Below are 22006 nucleotides of genomic sequence, written 5' to 3' on the forward strand. Positions count from 1 at the left end.
TTCAGTAGCCTACATGAAATCACTTAGTGGTCCGAATTGAACTCCTGAGGGAACTGTCATGATTGACAGTTTGAACCAAGAGGACAAGAGTGGAAAGGAACTGTTAACTAGGAGTGAGTGAATTTCTCCTGTGGGCATGACAGTGTTTATCTCCGGCAATTTAGCTTTAGTTACCTGAGAGTTTATTTCTTTTTTTTTTTTATTTGAGAGAGAGAGAATGAGAGAGAGAGAGAGAGAGAGAGAGAGAGCGAGAGAGAGAGAGAGAAAGCACATGAGAGGTGGGAGGGTCAGAGGGTGAAGCCGACTCCCTGCTGAGCAGGGAGCCCGATACGGGACTCGATCCCGGGACTCCGGGATCATGACCTGAGCCGAAGGCAGTCGCTTAACCAACTGAGCTACCCAGGCGCCCGCCCTGAGAGTTCAAAAATAGAGAAAGATGGGCGCCTGGGTGGCTCAGATGGTTGGGCGTCTGCCTTCGGCTCGGGTCATGATCCCGGAGTTCTGGGATCGAGTCCCGTATCGGGCTCCCTGCTCTGCGGGGAGACTGCTTCTCCCTCTGCCTCTGCCTCTCTCTCTCTCTCTCTCTCTCTCTCTCTCTCTCTCTGACTTTCATGAATAAATAAATAAAAAACATTTAAAAAAATAAAAAATAAAAATAGAGAAAGATGTTTGATTCAGTGGAGGAATATGGGGAACAGAGCACAGTTTTATCCCAGTGAATACCCAAGAACAATCCTCTTTCTATTTCTCCATTGCCAGCCTCATATAATACATCAATTAGAAGTGAATATTATGATGCTTTTGCTTTGAATGTCCATATTTACATTATTAAATTGTATTAATCTGAACTATATCATACCATTTATTATCATGTGACCTGCAGAAGAAGGTGACTACAAAGTTATATGTATTCTAGTCTATTTTATATTATTTCAGGGCAACTCTAGTTGGAGTCAGTAAATTGGTGGATCTGACAAATTCTGAGGAAAAATTTACTAGAATCATCTCTGGGCATTCTTAAGATACTGTGTTCCCTAGCATTCTTAATATAAATCACAGGCTAAGTCTTAGTAGTTTGTGGCTCTTCCTTTCTGCATAACGTGAATAGTTACAGTGGTGATGAGGCCTCTCAATATAGAACCCAAACTGGTGTCTTCCTCATGTAAGTTGAAACACTTTTCTGGAAATACTCCAGATCCCAGAGGAAATGAAGGGAAAAGGTAGAACCCTCTCTTAACTACTCTGAGTGAATAATTAATAAGCTCTTAAACCAATGGCAGGTAAATAAGTGCTATGTGCTTGTTAAATATAAAGTAAGTTTTGCATAACTACTTTTGAAATAGTTTTAATGATTTATAGACCATTTTTGAAAATTCAAAATCTCTTAAATAGAACCTCTTTTAGCAATGTTTACAAAAGGCATTAAAAAAGAAAGGTTATGTGACAAAGAATGAAGTGACACTAATCAGATTACTTCTCCCATACTTTATTCTGACTGCATGGTCCCAGCTGTCTTTTCAAACTGGTCTTGGTTTCTACATGGATGTGGTTGACCAGTCAGAAACCAAGGTAATGGTACCTCATGGTCCACAGCCCTCTACCAAATAATGGTTCAAATAGCAGTCAGTGCTATATATCCCTTATATCACAAAATGTACTATCCCTGACTGACTTCTTTTCCCTAGTCAAGTAGAAAGAGCCTAATCAGTGTTGATTAGGCTTCTCTATATAACTCAAAACAGTCTTCGGCCTAGGTCACGTTGACCAGTGGAGTTATCTTGGAAGTGTAATTACAATCGACATCTTAGACAACTTGTGTGACTGAAGGATCTGTTTTGCAGAGGAGAAAGATTTTAAGAACATCACATGCAACAAATTTCCTAGATTTATACCAATTTGTTCATATTCTAAAGAACATGAGTATACCTCAGGATAACTCCATGAAATGAATACTTTTGAGTTATATCACCATATGGTTTTATCTCTTTGAATCCTTTTGTTTTTTAATTTAAAGTTGATAATTTTCCTTATTTGTAAAAATCACATTGGAATCTTATACCTTGGATTTAGTGATCAAATACACAATACTTACATGATCCCTGAAATAATAGATATAACACCAGTCACAATCTCTCTATTGGCTCAAAGAAAGTTTATTTCATTTCCTGAAAACTCCAAACACAAGTAGGTTTTTATCCTTGGGTGATGTGAACTTTTATGGACTAAATTATGTCCCTTCAAAATTCATATGGTGAAGCCTTAACCCATAATGTGGTGTTTTTTGAAGATGAGGTTTTGGGGGAGTAATTAGGTTTAGGTGGGGTCATGAAGGTATGGCTCCCATGATGGGATCAGTATCCTTATAAGAAGAGGAAGAGAGGCCAGAGCTCCTCTCTCTACCATGTGAAGACATAGTGAGAAGGTGGTCTTCTCCAAGCCAGGAGGCAAGCTCTTACCAGGAACTGAATCAGTTGGCACTTTGATTTTGGACTTTTAGCCTTTAGAAGTGTGAAAAATAAATGTCTGCTGTTTAAACTACCCAGGCTATGGTATTTTGTTATAGCAGCCTGAGTTGACTAATGCTTGAGGAAAGAAAGGAATTGTAATGATTATCTATCTGTTCCCTACTTTATTCTTGATATTCGGCCTGGTCTAACCAGTGTTCTTTCAGATTGGTCATGATTTACACATGGACGTGTCTGACCTCTCGTGAACCAAGGTGATGGTCTCTTTAGACCATAACCCTCTCCCAAATAATGGTTGGATCTGCCACACCTTGTTAAATACCTCACAGGGGATGGCTTAACACTTACCCATTACTCCTTGTTTACAAAATTTGAATCATTTACTAATTTACATTTTCCAAAATAATTTTAATTCAGTGTAACACAGAAGTTGATTAATATTTCAAATTCTTAACTAAGTTTGAAATGTTGACTCACTAATATCTATTGATTTCCAATTTATGGTTAGAATAACCAATGCAAAGTGATTACCTTTTGTAACTACAGTTGTTACATTATTTATACCTATATATATCTATTTGTTTTTGCTCTCCTGTCAACTACTTAATCTTAATCTTCAGATTAAAAATACTTATTTCTTAATAGTTAATGGTTCTACTCAAACATAATCACTGCTATTAAGATATTTTAGCTAACATTGTTTGCTTTACAAAATTAACTCCATTCCTATTTTTATAGTAATTTTATTTTTCTATTGCTTACAATAATTTCATTAAATTTTTATGTTCTGCCTTGAACTGTGGAATGAAATACTATCATTTGCTTAATTTTTAAAACCTTTCTATATTCCATTAAGTGGCATTCTAAGCCATTTTTCTTCCTAAATATCTCATATTAATTTTCTATGAAGTTTATCATATCACCCTTATTACCAGTGAGTCCTTATTAAAAACATTTTATATCTTTAAATCTCTTTACACACAAACTGTAGTTAAAAAGGAAAATAGAAACTGGGTTCCTTGCTTCTTAGAGTGTGCTATTGCCACAATATTACAGTCAGTGTCTGAGGTATATAGTAAAAAAAAAAAAGTTTCATAAAGAATACGTTGATGTGACTATAATTAATGTGTTTGCAAAACTTAATGAATAGGAAATTTTACTTTTGTTCCGAATGTTATTCATTGTAGTAACTGAATTGCAATGTTGAGATAGCAGGACTGCTGAAAGGTCAAATATTTTAATAGTGTTTTTAATTTCTTTATAATCAACAGTTAATTTTTAATAAACATCGAACACATACTTTGTAACATCAATATATAAAAAATAATATGTAGACCTAATAAAGTGTGCATTTAATAAAGGAAATCACAATAAGTTTTGTTATTTTTTAAATAATAATGACTTTGGTGATATGCCTGGGAAACTCCAAACATTAATTCATTTTTTTCTGAGCACAAGCAATTATGTTATTTCCGATATTAGTGCCTGTCTAGCTAAGCTCATAAACTTCATTTACTTCATTTCAGAGATCAGAATATCCCTCTCTTATTTAGTTTATGGTCTGTTTGCCTATTCTTCCTATTCAACCTAGTGAATCTGAAAATACTTTGAACGTAGTACGTAGGAGAGAGCTGGAAGGCATCAAAATTACTTTGAGTGTATTAAAACAGCCAATACAGGTGGTAGTGGAAAGGTGTTTAAATTTTCTAGCTGAGGATTGATTACTAAATTAGAGGGTTTTTTTTTTTCTTTCCTATTTGACCAAGGAATTTTCGTATTTGGAATTTATCCTCACTAAATTTGTCATTGTTCATCTAAGATACTTTGGTGATCTGAAAAAATTGGAAACAAGCTCAATGCTCCTCAAGAGAATGAAGAAAATGATGGTATAGCTTATTAGTATGTGACTGTATAAGTTACATCCAATAAGGTGATTTAACAGCATAATAAAATGAGTATTGAAATAATAAACAATGGCACTTGGCATATAGATTATGATGCTTTTTTTCTAATTTATAACTCTTTTTCTTCTAAGTACTGGAAAGCAATGACAAAGAAAATACACCAAAATTTTAACAGTAAATATCTTCAGGTTAGGATTACTTTTTTTCCCTCCATATGTGTCTATTTCCCTTTGTTTGTACATATTCTTTAAAATATTTCCTTTTAAAAGCTACCTTTGGCTTATTGTAGGAAGTAGTTTGCGATTTAAGAATTGAATATTCATTATAATTATGATTTTTATCTTTAGGAATGATAGAGATATCACCACATATACTTGATTCTCCCATGGCAAATGGACATCTGAAGGTTTTTCACAAAATAGTCTTTATGAAGTATTATGAATTCTACTGAAGAATTGTCCGTCACTGCCCTGGTAGATATGTTATGTCTTCCTAAATTGTGGATGGTTTTCTGAAGAATAAATTCAGACTTTTGGGGGGACATTCTTTTGGTTTATCTTGTCCAAGAGAAGATGCTTAAATACATTTGTTTATTTCAGTTCAATTTTTCCCTTTTTATAATTATAAATCTAAGCAGTTTTATACCAACTTTTTAAATGTAAAAAGTATTCAAGTACATTTAGATGAGTTAAAAGTATTTGGAAAACGACTGTCCTCTTGTGCATGCTAAGAGATTAACTAACTAAATGCCCATTGAATTTTTGTAATACTCTTTAATGATGAATTCAGATATCTCCTGATTCAAGAAGTTTTCTCTGGTCTTCTCAACCGGATATGATCTCTTTTCAGAAATTACAACATTTGCAAGGTTTTAGCATGTATTCTAGGACTTCTTTGAGTACTAGCTCTAGACTTTAACAGATTATAACGTTTAGCGCATAATATTTTTTTCTTTTTTCTTTTTGAATCTTTTTCATCTTTTCCCAGATTTTTGAATATAGCATGAACTAGTATTTTTGGCTCACTTTCTTGAATAATTGGGTATTTCTTGATGTTATTGTTATTTGTTGTTGTTGTTGTTGTTCATTCTTTGTTCAGTATGAGTGTCTGAATAAATCTAAGGTTGGAAATTCAGGACCATGAAATCAAGAGGAGTCGAATTTACAGCCATGTTAATTTCGTCTACTCCAAAATGTTTTCTCTATAGTAAATTTTAATGTTGTCTTTAATTAAAAATTAATGTATCCCTCTTAGATTCAAGGCTAGAAATCTCCTTCATAGACAGATCTTTAGCTATTCTAAACACATTCTTTATGATTTTATAGAGTATTCACCATCTCAGTGTGATATTTTCAGAATGAAAACTCTACTCTTAAGTTAGTCTTCATATGGCAACTGTTTAAATTTTTACTTGTTCTTTTCTGAAATATATCTAATACCATCATATCTTTTGTAAGTTTCTGGGACCAAAAGCATACTCCATAATACATAATACATAAATACATAATTGCTTCTGATTTATAGAGTAAATTTCTATATTTTTAAAAGACCAGAGTCCTATTAGCCTTTTTGGGTATGAAACTCATTAAAATATTGCTTTAATTTTAACTAAATAAAATTAAAAATTCAGTACCTTACTCATACTGGCAACATTTAAGTACTCAAAAGTCACATGGGGTTATTGACTACAATTTTAGATAGTGCAGGTAAGGAATGTTTCCATCTTTATAGAAAGTTCTGTGGGGCAGGTGTAGTTTATAGTTTATCTTTATTAACAGCAGCCTTCATAAACCCTTAACACTAGCTCCATTCAAACTTCTAGCTTAAAAACAAAGAGACAAGTTCTAGGATTTGTTGCATTTTCACCAAAATATTAATTTTTCTCTTTTCATTTGCTTTGTAGCTATAACATCTCCTTCACTGTTCTTCTTACAATGTAAGCATTTTTCCAATGCCTCAGAGCTACTTGATTTTTCTTTTTATCAGTGGTTTTCAACAATTTGATTATGATGTTTCTGGGTGTCTTTTTGTTTATTCTGATTAGTATTCAATGAGATTCTTGGATCTGTGGAATGATATAATTTTCATCAAATTTGGGAGATATTTGGCTGTTGTTCTTTTGAATATTTTTACCCCTGTGGAACTCCAGGCATGTGTATATTAAACAGCTCAGTACTATCACATAACTTACTGAGGCTCTGCTCAGTTTTTTTTCTTAGTATTTCATCTCTATAATACATTTTGGATATTCACTATTTCTACAACTTTAAATTCACAAATCTGTTTTTCTGTAGTCTTATCACCTGTAATATCCATAAAGTGTATTTTTTATTTTAGATCTAGTTTTCATCTGTAGACGTTCCCTTCGATTCTTTTTTTATATCATTAATTTTTCTCCTGGTTATGGGTCATATTTTCTGATTCATGGTATCTTTAGGAATTTTTTATTGGATGCTAAAGATTTTGTATTTTGTGTTGTTGAGTGTCTGAGTTTTATTTTTTTGAAGAAGTATTGTGCTTTGCTCTGGTAGACCTTTGAATTGTTTTGGGTTTAGTTTGATCATCTTGAGACTTGTTTTTAAGTTTTGTTAGGGTAGTCCCAGAGTACCTTTTACTGTAGGGGTCATTTATCCCCATTACTAGTAACAAACTATAGAAATGATCCCTGAAAGTATAGTCTTGGTGATAGGCACATACTGAATGGAGCACTGGGTGTTATCTGCAAACAATGAATCATGGAACACTACATCAAAAACTAATGATGTAATGTATGGTGATTAACATAACATAATAAAATTTAAAAAATGTAAAAAAAAAAAAAAAGACTACCCATATCCCCATTACTAAGGCCTGACCCTCTGACATCTGAACATAAGGCTCCACAGGGCCAGTTTGGACACTCCACTGTTGCTGGTAGGAACTTGAAGGATTCTCAGACTTTTATGAGTCTGGAAAGACAGCTTTCCAATAACTTTTTAACCAGCCTCATAGAAGCTCACCTTCATGCATATTCTAGGAACCAACATAGACTCAAAAGATTCCTAAGACAACTGGAGTTGTCTGTATAGCTCTCTTCTTTCTAGAAATCTGCCTCACAAATTCCTGCCTCCTCAGACTCCCCGAACTCTGATTTCTATTGCCTCAACTCAGTAAGGTAGCTGTCTCTGCTTTCAGTTACACACATATGCATACACACACACAAACACACAGATCTCAGCTCTCTGACCTTAATACGTTTCTTTTCTCTGAGATGTCATGGCTCTGCCATGCCTGTGGCTTAATGTCTGAAAATAGTTGTTTCATCTATGTTAGCCTGGTTTTCTAGTTTTTGGAGTCAGGAAGATTAAAACCCCTGTTATTCTATCATGTCTGAAAGTGAAGTCCTTCAATGGATTGAAGATTCATGTAATTGAGAAGTACAAGCTAAATACTACACTATGAATTAAGACAATTTTACAGAGGATGTTGAAATGTTAATGTACAACACTATGACAAAACTCTATCATTATAAATGCTGATAGAAACTGGCAAGTAATCTTGTGTGAAAGAGTAAACACATATAGACTTTAAGGTGATTAAGAGTCAATAAGTAGAATTACACAATTGGCAGTTTGGAGTTACAGCTTTGAGAATCATTTATATAGAGTAAAAGGATGGAGTCAGAGAGAACATGTTGATATTTACAGTGAGAATTCTAGGATAGCTGCACCCTCACCTTAAATTTGACTTGGGCTTATTATCAAAGATAAACCACTGGGCTCTGTCAGCCATGGGTCTGACCTAATCTAATGGTTCTTGAGTTTGCATTTTAACCAGTTATTCCTCTTTAGGAAATAAAGCATCAACCTTAGTCATTTGTTTATTATTGAAAGTAACTCTCATATTTCTAAAAATATTGATCACATAAGAGCAAAAAGAAAATAATAGTATTTCGATGGATTGCATTAATAATGTTGGCCTGAAGTGGGAAGATAACAGTTGATTCTGGAGCCCCCAAAATGGACCTTTGGTGTGATTAAAATACACTAAATTATATGAGGAAGTTAATCATTTGTTTAAAATACATATGTATACTTTGATTTTTCTTTTTTCAGTTGATTCTCAGAGCATTTGTCTTGAAGTATGCAATAGCTCAAATTGCAAAAGAAAAAAAAATTATCAGCTTTCCTTTCCTTTAACCCTAACCTTGAATAATTCATAAAGCAGCCACTTAAGTCTAGCTAAACTGAAACAAAACAAGGCAGCAACATAATCCTTGTTTTTAATGATGCCATACTATTACTTTTTATGGAATATCTAAGTGTTTATGAACTCAACCTTCATTATAAAGAGTTATGTATACTGTTGACTGTCCAATATTTAGTAAAATTTTAATAATCCAAGATGTAATCATCAACAACCTAAATTGAAACATTTTTATGTTATTTGGTTGCTCTTGATTTCAGAAGTAGCTGGTTTAGTGAGTAAATTTTCAAACATATTTAATTACATGCCTTTAAGATTTCTACCACTTTAATGCTCAACTTAGAAATATCATTTAAAATTATTTTTTAAAAAGACATATTTATTAATTGTTTTTATAGCTATAAGGTTTTAAAAGAGATTGTTCATATGAAAGTATATATATGTATATAGATATGCATATATATCACTAATAAAAAGTATTAATTAGCTAATGTTTAACAATGATCATCATTGTCAGATATTGTATCCTTGTTGAAATTTTAGTTTCACCATATTGGCTTTTAAAAGTGGTAGTCACTTTAGAAGAAAATGTCTGGTCAAAAACTAAAAGAAAGAAAGAAGGATGGAAGGGAGGAAGGAAGGAAAGAGGAAAGAGAGAAAGAAAGAAAGAAAAAGAAAGAAAGAAAGAAAGAAAGCAAGAAAGAGATGAAAGAAAGAAAGAAAAAGAAAGAAAGAAAGAAAGAAAGAAAGAAAGAAAGAAAGAAAGAAAGAAAGAAAAAAAGAAAGAAAGAAAGAAAGAAAGAAAAGAAAAAAGAAAAGAAGGAGTGTTTAATAAATATTGTTAAATAAACAAATGAATGAATGAATTTTTAAAACCTTACAAAAATAAATCTGTAAGTGCTGGAGTACTTAGAAATAAAAGTTTCATTGAGTTTAATTAAGCACAATTAAATACTCTGCCAAGCTCAGAAAACAGTTTTTAGAAATACTGGCAGTCCTTAGGCAACATAGGAGCTGTTAGTTAAATGAATTAAAAATGAGTTTGAGAATAGAAATTCCAACACAGATACCCAGTCTACTAATTTGCTGATCATTGATGAAAACTAGCTACACATGCTGCCTTTTTTTTTAAACCAATATATGATATTGGTTCCGTAAAAGAGAATGTACAGAATTGACTCTGATTAAATTCCTTACTTACACAATTATGTTTTTCCTATGTTAAATTTTGGGAAAATAATTTTTAAACCTTTTTTCTCTTCTACAGCATTTAATGGAAAGAATTGTCAGTTTCTGATAGAAAGTTTCTGATAATGAAATATCCAATATATGTACCTTTCACAGAAAATGTAGAGCTAAAAATGCGTGTGCTCACCAATATAAGGTGGCTTATTCCTCAAACTTGCTTCTGAAAAATTGATAGACTTAAAAATAAAAACAACTACAAAAGGTTAATCATTATGTGAGGCTGAATTTTGGATAAATAAATCAGGAATTCATTTATAGCTATATGCTAAGTGTTTATAAGTGTTTTCTTACTGCATTTTGTAATGCAGTGTTCATCTTTTATATTACTAAATTCTCAAGAAAATCAGTAGTAATTAGGGATTTGAGGTTACCTGGTACACTGTTGAAAAATGTTAAAAACCAGTAGTATCCATCCAACCTAATTACTTTCCTTTTGACTATTTTTGTTTGTTTGTTTAAGGATTAAAACAAGGTGAGCCAACCATGACTGGCAAAACACAGACCAGCAATGTCACCAATAAGAATGACCCCAAGTCCATCAACTCCCGTGTTTTCATCGGCAATCTAAATACAGCCATTGTCAAGAAAGTTGACATTGAAGCCATTTTCTCAAAGTATGGAAAAATAGTCGGATGCTCAGTTCACAAAGGTTATGCGTTTGTACAGTACATGAGTGAGCGACATGCAAGAGCTGCAGTGGCTGGAGAAAATGCCAGGATCATAGCCGGCCAACCACTTGGTAAGTCATGCTCACATATGGCTTTCACATTAGTGTTCTAGTCTTTGCACATATCTGCATATGGTTTTACTGTTACCAAGCCAACACTACCATAATAGCTGTCTCTTATTTAACCAGCTATAATGTCCGTATTTGTAATTTACATTATTTTCATGTTTTCATATTGTTTTACATGTTTTTTATTTTCTCTACCAATTTAGAGACTTGAGATCAAGTCCGCTTTGTAGGACTTGTTACCTCCACCAAGCCTAACAGGACCGGGCAAATAAAAACTATGCATCATATTTAAATTTATTTGACTTGAAATGGTATCTATCTTCTAGGAAACACTATGCGAAGGAAAAAGCTAACTTGGTCTTTTATACTTGCAGCGTTGGCTCTGAGGGTTAATATATTTTCCTAACTTCCTGTTTTTATTGTTTGAAGAGAAGGGATAGAAAATAGCAAAGAGAAGTTAATTGAGAACTGGAAAAGGAATATAAGCCACTCTTTTTTTAAAATTTTTTTATTAACATATAATGTCTTATTTGTTTCAGGGGTACAGGTCTGTGATTCATCAGTCTTACACAATTCATAGCGCTCACCATAGCACATACCCTCCCCAGTGCCCATCACCCAGCCACACCGTCCCTCCCAACCCCTCCCCTACAGCAACCCTCAGTTTGTTTCCTGAGATTAAGAGTCTCTATGGTTTGTCTCCCTCTCTGGTTTCATCTTGTTTCATTTTTCCCTCCCTTCCCCTATGATCCTTTGTTTTGTTTCTCAAATTCCTCCTATCAGTGAGATCATATGATAATTGTCTTTCTCTGATTGACTTATTTCCCTTACCGTAATACCCTCTAGTTCCATCCACATCATTGCAAATGGCAAGATTTCGTTTTTTTGATGGCTGCATAATATTCCATTGTATATGTGTCTATAAATGATATACATAATGTGTGTGTATATATATAATATCACATCTTCTTTATCCATTCTTCTGTTGATGGACATCTAGGCTCTTTCCATAGTTTGTCTATTGTGGACATTGCTGCTATAAACATTGTTAACCCACTCTTCCTTATCTAGTCCGGAATCTTGTATATCATGCCTGTTCAGTCATGTCCGATGATCAAATTTTTGTCTAATGTTCAAGGAATATATAGGTTTTTTTTCAAAGAAGAGAAAGGAATATAGTCTGAGGTAAAATGTAAATACTTAGGAGGAAATACTTTGTAGTAATTATGTAGATTAAAATATAAAAATTAGGCAGCCTATTTTTCTACACAAGAAAAAATCATAATTAAGACATCAGTGATTCTGAGGCACCAGGGTGGCTTAGTCGTTAAGCATCTGCCTTTGGCTCAGGTCATGATCCCAGGGTCCTGGGTTCAAGTCCTGCTCCGCGGGAAGCCTGCCTCTCCCTCTCCCAGCATTTGCTCTGAGGGTCAATGTATTTTCCTAACTTCCTGTTTTTATTGTTTGAAGAGAAGGGATAGAAAATAGCAAAAAGAAGTTAATCGAGAACTGGAAAAGGAATATAAGCCACTCTTTTTTTTTTAATTTTTATTAACATATAATGTCTTATTTGACAATAGCAAATTAGATAATAGCTTACGTCAATTGTGTTCCTTCTCTCGCTGTGTCTCTTTCTGTCAAATAAATAAATAAAATCTTTAAAAAAAAAATCAGTGGTTCCTTAATGTAATCTCTTATCCTGTCCAGATTCATATTTTCAATTGATTATCCCATCTTCTCTCAATGTTACATGCCCAGAACAAAACCCTTGATTTTTCACACCCTCAACTTCCTTCATTCCCAGGCTTCTCCATCACAGTAACTGGAACCCTTACTTAATCCAATTTTTCAAACAAAAACTGAGGTGTCAACTATGATTCTTCTGTTCTCCCCAGACCCCAAATATAATCCCTCATCATGTTTCCTGTCTTCGATATATCCCAAACCCAGTCACCTTTTAGATATATATCAATAGCCATCTTATCCAGGCCACCATTATATCTCAGCTCTATAGACTGCTGAAATAACCACCAAACTGGTCTGCCTCTTTCCACTCTTGCCAGTGTCCCTCTAAAAACATAAATGTGATGATGCCATTAACGTGCTCTTAAAGCTCTAATGCTCTTCCCTCTTGCCCAGGGCAAGGTTTATATTCTGTACTGTATCTCCAATACCTCACACCTTCAGCTTCATCTCCTTCTCCCTGCCTTCTTCTACCGTGTCAGTAATGCTGGCTATCTTGATGTGCCTCGAATGTTCCAAGATTGTTCCTACCTCAGAGGCTTTGGACTTGCTATTCCTTCTGCTAAGACAGGTCTTCGCTAACTTATGGCTCCTTGCTTGATTGTGTGCTGTACTCAAATTTTCCTTCCCTGGAGACACTTTTTCTGACCAAGTTATCTAAAATAGCATAGTCTTCTGACCTCTCGTGTACACTGTCTATTCCATTACTGTACTTTATATATATTTTTTTCATAACCCTCATCAGTATCTGGGATTACATCATTTATGATGTACCTCTATCATGTCCACAGACAAAAAGATGAACATATAAAGAAACAAGCTAAAAGCATAGACAAATCAAGTTAGAAGAGTGTTAAGAACCACATAACATAGTTATGAAAAATGTTTGGGAAGGCACAGAATTCAATAAAATGAGAGCGAAGTCTGAGGTGATAGTCTTCAGGGGAAAAAAAAAAAAGATTTTTACATAAGTGCTTGCTACAGCCCCACTTACATATAGGAATATAGTTTTTATTTACCTTTCTCTAATTCATTTTTTTTATATTTTAAAGAAAGGTAAAGTTTTCCAAAAGACATTGTGAAGTTTTTTTACTTGTTTATTTACCTTAATGTCTCCATTCTGCATATCTACCTTGAAATGGAAATTTTCTGACAATTTTTGTTTTTCTTTCTAAGTTGAAATTCTTATTTCAAGGCCACATCTGAGCCAATGTCATAGAAATACCGATTTATTGCCTGTATCCTGACTGTTATGAAACTAGCACATACTTGTAGAAATGTTTTAATTATTATTTTATAAAAATTAATTATCAATATAAGGTCAATTAAAAGTCCAATTCATTTACTAGTGAACTTTATTTTTGTAAGTAATCTCTACACCCAATGTAGGACTCCAGCTCACTACCCTGAGATCAATAGTTGCACACTCTTCACTTACTAATGAACTATAGCTAATTTTCCAGAATCCCATTTCTTTCCACTGCTCAGTTGATTACTCTCCTTTTGAGAAGAAAGCAATAGATAAGGAGAGAACATCAATACTAAAAATTTTGTGGCTAACTTAGAAAAACCCAAGGGAAAAAAATGATGACACCTAATCACTATGCTTTGAGAGGCACAGAATTAAATTGTGCTTCTAATAAGATATCATTTCTCATTTTTAGTCATTTGTCTCAGATCCTCTCTTTGTTGTGTCCTCAGGTTGATCTCTGGAGCATATATCTTGATCAGCCATAATCACCCTTTCTGCCTGAATCCAAGTTAAAGACTTTGTTCTTTCAGTTGAAATCTAGTCTTTCACACTACTTGTGTCTAAGCTGACTGTCTTTTCATACAAAGCAAGTGCTTTATAATGGTTAATAAGTTTGCTTTTCAGGTCAAGTGTCTGAATGCACCCACCTTTTCTAAAACCATATTGCTAGAAATTCAGCCTAGTCTTCCAATTGTCCCTTATAGAGAGTAGGTTTCCCAGTCAGGTCCTGAAGAAGACTCAGTTTTCCAGAAGGTCTATCCATTTCTGACTTTAAATATTGTACCTTTATTTTTGGTGACAAGGCAAAACTTAAGTAAATCACTTTGCTTTCGAATTTTTTGACTCTCAAATAAACGCTTTATGGTTTGCAGGCCCCACCAAGCCCCTCAAGCCCTCAAATTGAAGTGAATTGATGGTGGATCAAATAAGAGACGACCATCATATGAAATTGGTATTAGCTTCAGGCACCATAACTTGTGTAAAGCATTCTTCTTTCTCTTAGAGTGAGAAGAAAATTAATAGTGATGAAGCCTTGCCCTGAGCCAGTACTTTGTCTGTAATATCTTATTTGATCTCAAAGCATGGCTAAATATCTTCTTCTAAACAGAAACAATCTTCTCATATCACTATGTGTTTAAAACTCTTTATGTACGATTTAGAGATTAAATATCAGTAGTACCAGAAAAAAATTAAACATTCTATAGAATAGGTGAGTTCTTATAGTTCTATGGAGGCTATAAATATATCCTTAAACTGAGAATAGGCTATGAATATGATGAAACCCAGCATTTAATAAATGGAAATATGAGTAGCTGTTTTGACACTGAAAGTTTTAAACTTGGGAAGCAGTCTGTTGAATTGTCTTTTACTGAAAAAATAATCCATCAGCAGTTTGATGGATGGATTTCTGTGATATAAAACTAGAAATGGGACATGTGATGGGAAACTATCAAAATAGGAATAGAAATTATGGAAATGAAGAGGGGAAAATGAGGAAAAGTAAGTAGGATCACTAAGATTGAATAACTAGTTGGCACAATGGGTGAGACAGAGATGGAGAGAGATAGAAGAATCAAGAATGATTCCCATGTTCTGGGTTGAGGATAGAGAATGATTTCCTAAGGGAAAAGGTTTTTGTGAAAGACACTGAGTGCAGGACTGAATAGATGTGTTAAGGTTGATGGGCATGCTTGAGGATATAGAGGTGTAAATATCTAGTAGGATCTTGGATACACAGATCCAAACTAAGAAGAAAGATTTGGACCGAGTAGAGATTTGTGTGTCATTAGCATAGATGTTGTTGAAGCTATAGAAATGGATAAGCTGACCCAAGGAGAACATATAAAGTCAGAAGACTATTGGCTGAAAATGGATCTATGGAGAAAACTTTGGGTCAGTAAAAAGAAGTACCTTTCTGATAAGCCATCTGAAAATCTAAGTCCAAAGTATTTTTCTACAAAGCTACTTCATCCCCCAGGTCTACGCTGTAGTTGACCATGACCTTCCTAAACTTCTTCTATTGGATGACTACTTTCTTAGCTGCAAAGTCCTCAAGTCAGTTCCCTTAAACTGCTACTGATTTCCAAACTTCCAAGGCCATATATGCAAATATTCTTATTGATTCTAATATTTAAAACTCTCATTTATGAGAGTTTAAGCACCTTATCTTTAGTGCTTAAGTTTCTTACCATATTAATGTCTACTGGACCCAAGGCCATCTGCCTAGCTGAGTAGCAGAGAAAACTTCATCTACCTTGCCAGGTTTCATTGTATGTCTTTAATAAAACCATTGGCAAAAATAGAAATGTTCCTCAGACCAAATGCAAGTCAACCACTGTAGATCCAGGCAGGATGATTTTACTCACTTAACTATGTTAGTACACCTGAAACTTAAGACCAATAATTCCATATATCTTTATTATAAAACATTCTGTGTCTTTTGGAGAAAACATCTTTTACCATGAAATTGCCATCAAATTCTGAATTGAAATTTTAAATAGTATATATTTTATATTCTTTTCAAATTCATATAAAATGAGGAATTATTTTAAAAGTTGCTGAATCCTACCTAAAAATTACAGTGCATAAAGTAACTACGGGAGCTCAGAAGTTAGAGCTAAAAATACTGGAACTCAAATCTGGATTTTGAAAGTAGGTCACAGTCTAAAGTCTTGATTAACTTCCCTCTCTTGAATTTTTTATTCTTACTTTGTTGGCAGAGATTCCTAAATTCCTTACCATAACAAGGGAAAAGGTGCCTTGAATTAGTTCAGTGGTCCATCCATTTTATCAACATGTTCATGAAACCAACATATATTTTATTGAGTGCAAAGTTTATTTCCTGAGGTTATTTCCGTTTTAGCACATAAACAAATAACTAAGATGGTATTTTTTCCTTGAGTTTAGACTCCTATATACTTACTACTCCAGAGCAATTAAACAAAAACACATATATTTATTTCCTCAAACTGCAAAAAATGTCTCCAGTTCTTCTTCTCCTTCTCCTTCCCCTTCTTCTTCTTCTCCTTCTCTATGATCGAGGTATGTCACAGACCTAATTGTGCGGTCGACATGTTTCCTTTCTCTCCCATTTCCTTCCTCTCAAATTCCTCCCATTCCTGAATAAGTTGACTCGTTCAGACTTTGGTGCTATGTGACCCTATGCCAGGTTGTGTCCCCAGACTGTGACACATGTTTCAAAATAGCCCTCTCTTCTTTTCCTCACTGATGTCTCTTCATTCCCAAGTCACAGTTGGCTTTCTGAGGATTTTAGCTGATAAATACCCTTAATCATATGTTTGGAGCTATGATAATTGAACACATTGAAGAATTTCAAATAAATGAACCGGGTGGAGAGATGGATTGTTGGTATTGCTGCCTTCCACAAAACTAATCACAGCATACCCTGTGGGTGTTGCACAGAAAAGGAAACTTGGCCATGATTTAACTTAGTTGCTTTTATATGTGTTCAGTTTTTCCACACATCTTTTGCACCACATTATAAAAAGGATATCCCTTTTTTATCCCTGGCTTCATGCCTTTGATACGTAATGGAGGATTTCTAAGCCTTCTGTGGAAAAAAACAATTGATTCCATTTTGGCTCACATTAGTTGGGATTCTTAAAAAATCAGAATGCAACTGTGAAATTATTCCGAATAATTTTTGTGAAAAACACAATTTCTATAGGTAAATCTCCTTATAAAAACATATCTCGGTTTGGTTAGTCAATAAAATTGAAATTTTAAAAGGAAAAATACTTATGTATCCTCTTCATTGAATTTGGATTTTAAGTTGTTAATATTGGAAATATTTGTTACATGTTTTAATCTAAATTTAGTCATTGGAACTTTTTTCCTCAAACACATTATGTGAAAAGTGAAACAAACTTTTTAAATGCTTAACATTGACAATTTTTTATATGAGGGGTCGTGCATAAAGTGTCCTTTTGTACTAAAATATCATGCAGAGGTTGGAGACTAAGTCTAGATGAGTGCAAATTCCTACTGATTACATTGGCTTGATTACATGCATGCTATAAATAAACATTTGTGATGTGTTTTTTATTTTTAGATTATTTCACTCTTATGATGCTTGCAAAAGACACAATAGTATAGGAACTTAAGAAGTCAGTTATTAATAGTAAGAGGAACCCAAAACAAAAACATAATTTATCTATAGAAATCATTCTTGCTCTGAAACCTGAATACAAGTCCCTGTTGTTGAGGAACAGAGTCTAGCTTAGAAAAAGAATATGTAAAATAGAGAATTAAATTAATTTCCTTACATTATAAATGTCTTGCAAATGCTGAAGGAATTCAAAAAAGGAACGTGATGAATAGATTGTTAATTTTAAAATAAATCTGGTGGAGGAGCGCCTGGGTGGCTCAGTCATTAAGTGTCTGCCTTTGGCTTGGGTCATGATCCCAGGGTCTTGGGATCGAGCCCCACGTTGGGCTCCCTGCTCTGCAGGGGGCCTGCTTCTCCCTCTCCCACTCCCCTTGCTTGTGTTCCCACTCTCTCTGTCTCTCTCTCTGTGTCAAATAAATAAATAAAATCTTAAAAAAATAATAAAATAAAATAAATCTGGTGGGTATTCTTAATCCTGATCATGAAGGAAGTAATGGAAATGCAGTGGTAGAAAGGACGATCCTGGAGAGCCATCCTGAGTAAGAGGAAAGAAGAAAAACAGACAAATGCTTGTAACAATCTATGAAGCATGCCTTAGGAGTAATGGATTTCAAATGTGTTTTTATCCTCAGCTACCATTTTGCATCCAGAGTGATCTTTTCAAAATACAAATCTAATGATGTCACCTTCTGATAAAAACTTTCAGTGATTTCTCATTGTTTTCAGAAAAAAAAGATAGACCCTTGCTTTGGTCTACAAGTTTCTATGTGATTTGTTTCTTACTCTTCGGCGGACTTACATCACTACCCTCTCAGCCTTGCTCCATGCTCCATCTGAATTGACTTCTCTCAGTTCTTTGAGGCAATCATCTTTCCTTCCCCTGGATCTTTGCACTTGCTGTTTGTGTAGAATGTTCTTCCCTACTAAGCTCCCACCACCTTACCTTACTTCCCCACTTCTCCACCCCCTTCACTTGACTATTCATCCTTCAGATCTCAGATCAAATATCATTACTTTAAGGAATCCTACTTTGATCCCTCAAATACAGTTGGAATGTTTTACTTCCCTTTCTAGCACATATCTGCTTTTCAATTTTGTTTTTATATTTACTCTTCTGTAACTGGTATCCATTTCTTCTTCCTCTAGGCTAAGTTCCTTGATAGTATTGACTGTATATGTTTATATTAATCTTCTTAACACCTAGCAGAGTATCGATTCTTCCATGGCAAATAGCACATGGGCTGGATGTGTGGTTGGATGGTTGGAGGAACAGCTGGGTTTCATTGAGGGCTTTTTCCTCCTATTGAAAGAACAATACAAGGAAATGGAGACAGACAGGAAGAAGGAGAAGGAAGTGGAAGGGGGGAAGGAGGGTAAAGAAGGAGAAGGTGTAGTTACAAGTTTCCTGAAAAGCCAGTAGTTACAGTTTGGGGTTTCTCCAAAGAGAAGGCACTGTGGTCTTTTTGTAAAGCAACGAGGTATTCATTGTCTCTAAAGTCAGAAACCCCAGAGGTAGTTATTCAATAGGCTGCGTTTATTTTTTTTCTAAATATAATCTAGTCTTTAATAAACATAAAATATTAACACATACATATTTTATTCAAAGGTTAGATAGTAAATGATATATTGGTTTTAAAAAAAGGGATTTTATTTGTGGAAAACTACAGTCCTTAAAATAGCATGCTTTCATAGTTTTGTCTTATTGCTAATTAAATATTTGCCTAGTACCTCATCCTTCTCAAAGCTCTTTCAAGCACAGATTCTCTTCTTTCATTCTCAGAACAGCACTGTGAGGTAAGTAATACGAGTATTTATGGCTATTCTGCTGGCTAGGAACTGAGGCTCAAAGAAATTAACTTGCGTTAAATCACACAAATGGTGGTGTTGTATATCAAGCTCAACATATTCTGACCCTAATTATTTTCACTATTTATTCTTGCCAGCAATTCCTTTCATATCAATATATCAGTAGAGTGACTGTGCATTTTACCATCTAAACCAAGATACTTCTGAGAGTGGGAAGAGGTGCTACTAATGATTATGCGGTCAAATCAGGTGTAAACCAGGATGATCTGGGGCAAACTTGAATGTACAGTCCTTATTATCTATGCATTTGTCCTTAAAGTAGACTTGTCAACTTACTAGATCTTTCTCATAGGTCAGATATTGCATAGTATATTAGTTAAAGAATGCCAGCCTCAGTATCAGATAAACCCTGACATTTGAATAGTTAATATAATAGAAATTTATTTCTCCCTTACATAAAACACAGTCATGAAATACACTCTAGAGAAGAGATAGGCTGGGTCGCGGGGAGGCTCTGTTCTCTTTCATCCAGGGACCAGGCAGTGGGAAGTTCTGACATCTTTTCATGAGTAGCTACCATAGACCTGGAAAGAGGTCTACTTGGCAAACAGGTGAAAAGAGAGGGACGATGAGACTCTGGCAGTTTTGTAGCTCAAGTTTTGTAGCACCTGGAAACGGTGCCCCTTCGATCTGCTTGTGTGCCACCCACACAGCCAGATGCAGGTGGAGCTGGGCAACCGTTCCCACCAGCAACCGTGTGGGCAGGTTGTCATCTTTAGTGAGCAGTTAGCATCTTTGCCACATGTAGTTGAGTAACTTGAAGAAGTTAATCACTAAGAGTCCATTCCTATAAAATAGAAATAGTAGTGCATAGTTCAGACTGTAATGCAGAACTCCTGTGTTTGTAAAGTGCTTGAAACCTGGCCTGCTAAGTAAAATCTGTATATACCTTGTGGTAAAAATTTGTACATAGGGTTGGCAGCCTGTAGTGCTAGGAGAAATCCTCTTCTTTTTCTGGCTGTAAGATTCTGAACAGGTTTTGAATAGGTGATTGCAGGCAGGCCGTAATGGTAGAGTCTATAATTGCTGAGAAGAAGAGATTAGTTAAAGTGATTACAAGTGTGACAAGAGATGACTCTAAGAAAGGAGAAATTTAAAATCAGTGTTAGGAGAAACTTAAAATCAGTGTTTAAAGGATGGACAGGTAAAGAAAACAATTCCAGGTGGATGGAACATTATATCTGGAGTCCTAATTTGGGCAGAAGTGAATGATCTACTCTGTGGATGAAGAAGTGAGCTCATGAAGAAGAGTAGTGAGAGATAAGACTGATGTCAGGCTGTGAAGGGTCTTGAATGTCACACTGATGAATGCAAGTGTATAGAAATACTTACGATATTGTGTTCAGTGTAATGAAGATTGGCTTCAAAAGGATATCTTTTATTAACTATTATTTGACTTGCAGTTGCACTTTATTTATTTATTCTTAGAAGGGGGAGGGGCACAGGGAGAGGGAGAGGGAGAGAAACTTAAGCAGACTCCATGCCCAGTATGGAGCCCACCTTGGGGCTTGATCTCACAACCCTGAGATCATGACCTGAGCCAAAATCAAGAGTTGGATGCCCAACCGACTAAGCCATCCAGGCACCCCTTGCTGATGTTACATTTTAATTATGCAACATGCTATTTAACATGCACATTAATTTCCTCTCACTGTTGAGATATTCATTCACTTCTTCACTTATTTGTCAATTATTAATTTTCTATTCTAGCCAGGATATTGCATTGGGTGAGGTCTTCTGGGAATAAAAATTACACTCAGAGTTAGTGCAATTGTTAAAGGCTATTTGTTGAATATTTTACACTTACTTTTTATTGTTGTAATATAATTATCTGTCATTAGGTAACATGGTGCCTATATATATATATAGCAGTGTATGTCTTTAGAACAGTGTATGTCTGTAGAACACTGTTTCCAAAACTTGGCAGTATTGAAACTTTGGGCCTTTGTTTTGGGAGCCAGTTCTTTGCATTATAGGATGTTTAGCAGCATCCCTGACTTCTTTCTACCTACCAGATACCAGTAGCCCCCCTTCTAGTAGTGACAACCAAAATGTGTCCAGATACTATAAAATGTCCTCTGAGGGCCAAAATTACTACTGGTTAAGAATCACTACTTTAGAGCAATTACAGCAAAATAAACTCCATTGATTCAGAAATGTTATATTATAATAGTTTTAACCAAAGTATACCATATGAAAACAATGGTTTGAATTATTTTGAAAATAACTCATAATTTATAAAAGAATAGATCTTTTCCGGTTGTCCAGAAAACAAAACTCAATATGTACCCTTCGTAGCAATTATAATAACGTGTTTATGACTGTAGCTTACCATTTATATCACAAGTTTGTTTTAATACTTAAAAACACAAACACCAGAAACAAATCGATCTGTCTGTATAGTTGACATGTTATGTGTTTACTGATTTCAAACAAACAAACAAAAAAAGATTGATTTTCTAAAAGTCCTTTCTCTTC

At 34.6% G+C, this 22006-nt stretch overlaps 1 protein-coding gene and 1 pseudogene across 9 annotated transcripts in view; one reads left to right on the forward strand and one right to left on the reverse strand.

The window, feature by feature from the left end:
* Window positions 1–22006, forward strand: part of RALYL (RALY RNA binding protein like) — a 685749-nt gene that overhangs the window by 317638 nt on the left and 346105 nt on the right. For 8 of the 9 annotated variants that reach the window (XM_027580147.2, XM_027580090.2, XM_027580099.1 and 5 more), the window contains exon 2: window positions 10263–10541. In XM_027580147.2, coding sequence (XP_027435948.1) covers window positions 10286–10541 — 256 coding nt within the window. In that variant the 5' untranslated portion in view covers window positions 10263–10285. Of the gene's footprint in view, window positions 1–4740; window positions 4843–10262; window positions 10542–22006 lie in introns of those variants that run through there. The other variant, XM_027580122.1, reaches the window with a different exon arrangement.
* Window positions 6962–7050, reverse strand: LOC113917881 (annotated as a pseudogene).

Source organism: Zalophus californianus, chromosome 4, assembly GCF_009762305.2.
Source record: "Zalophus californianus isolate mZalCal1 chromosome 4, mZalCal1.pri.v2, whole genome shotgun sequence".
Classification (NCBI taxonomy): domain Eukaryota; kingdom Metazoa; phylum Chordata; class Mammalia; order Carnivora; family Otariidae; genus Zalophus; species Zalophus californianus.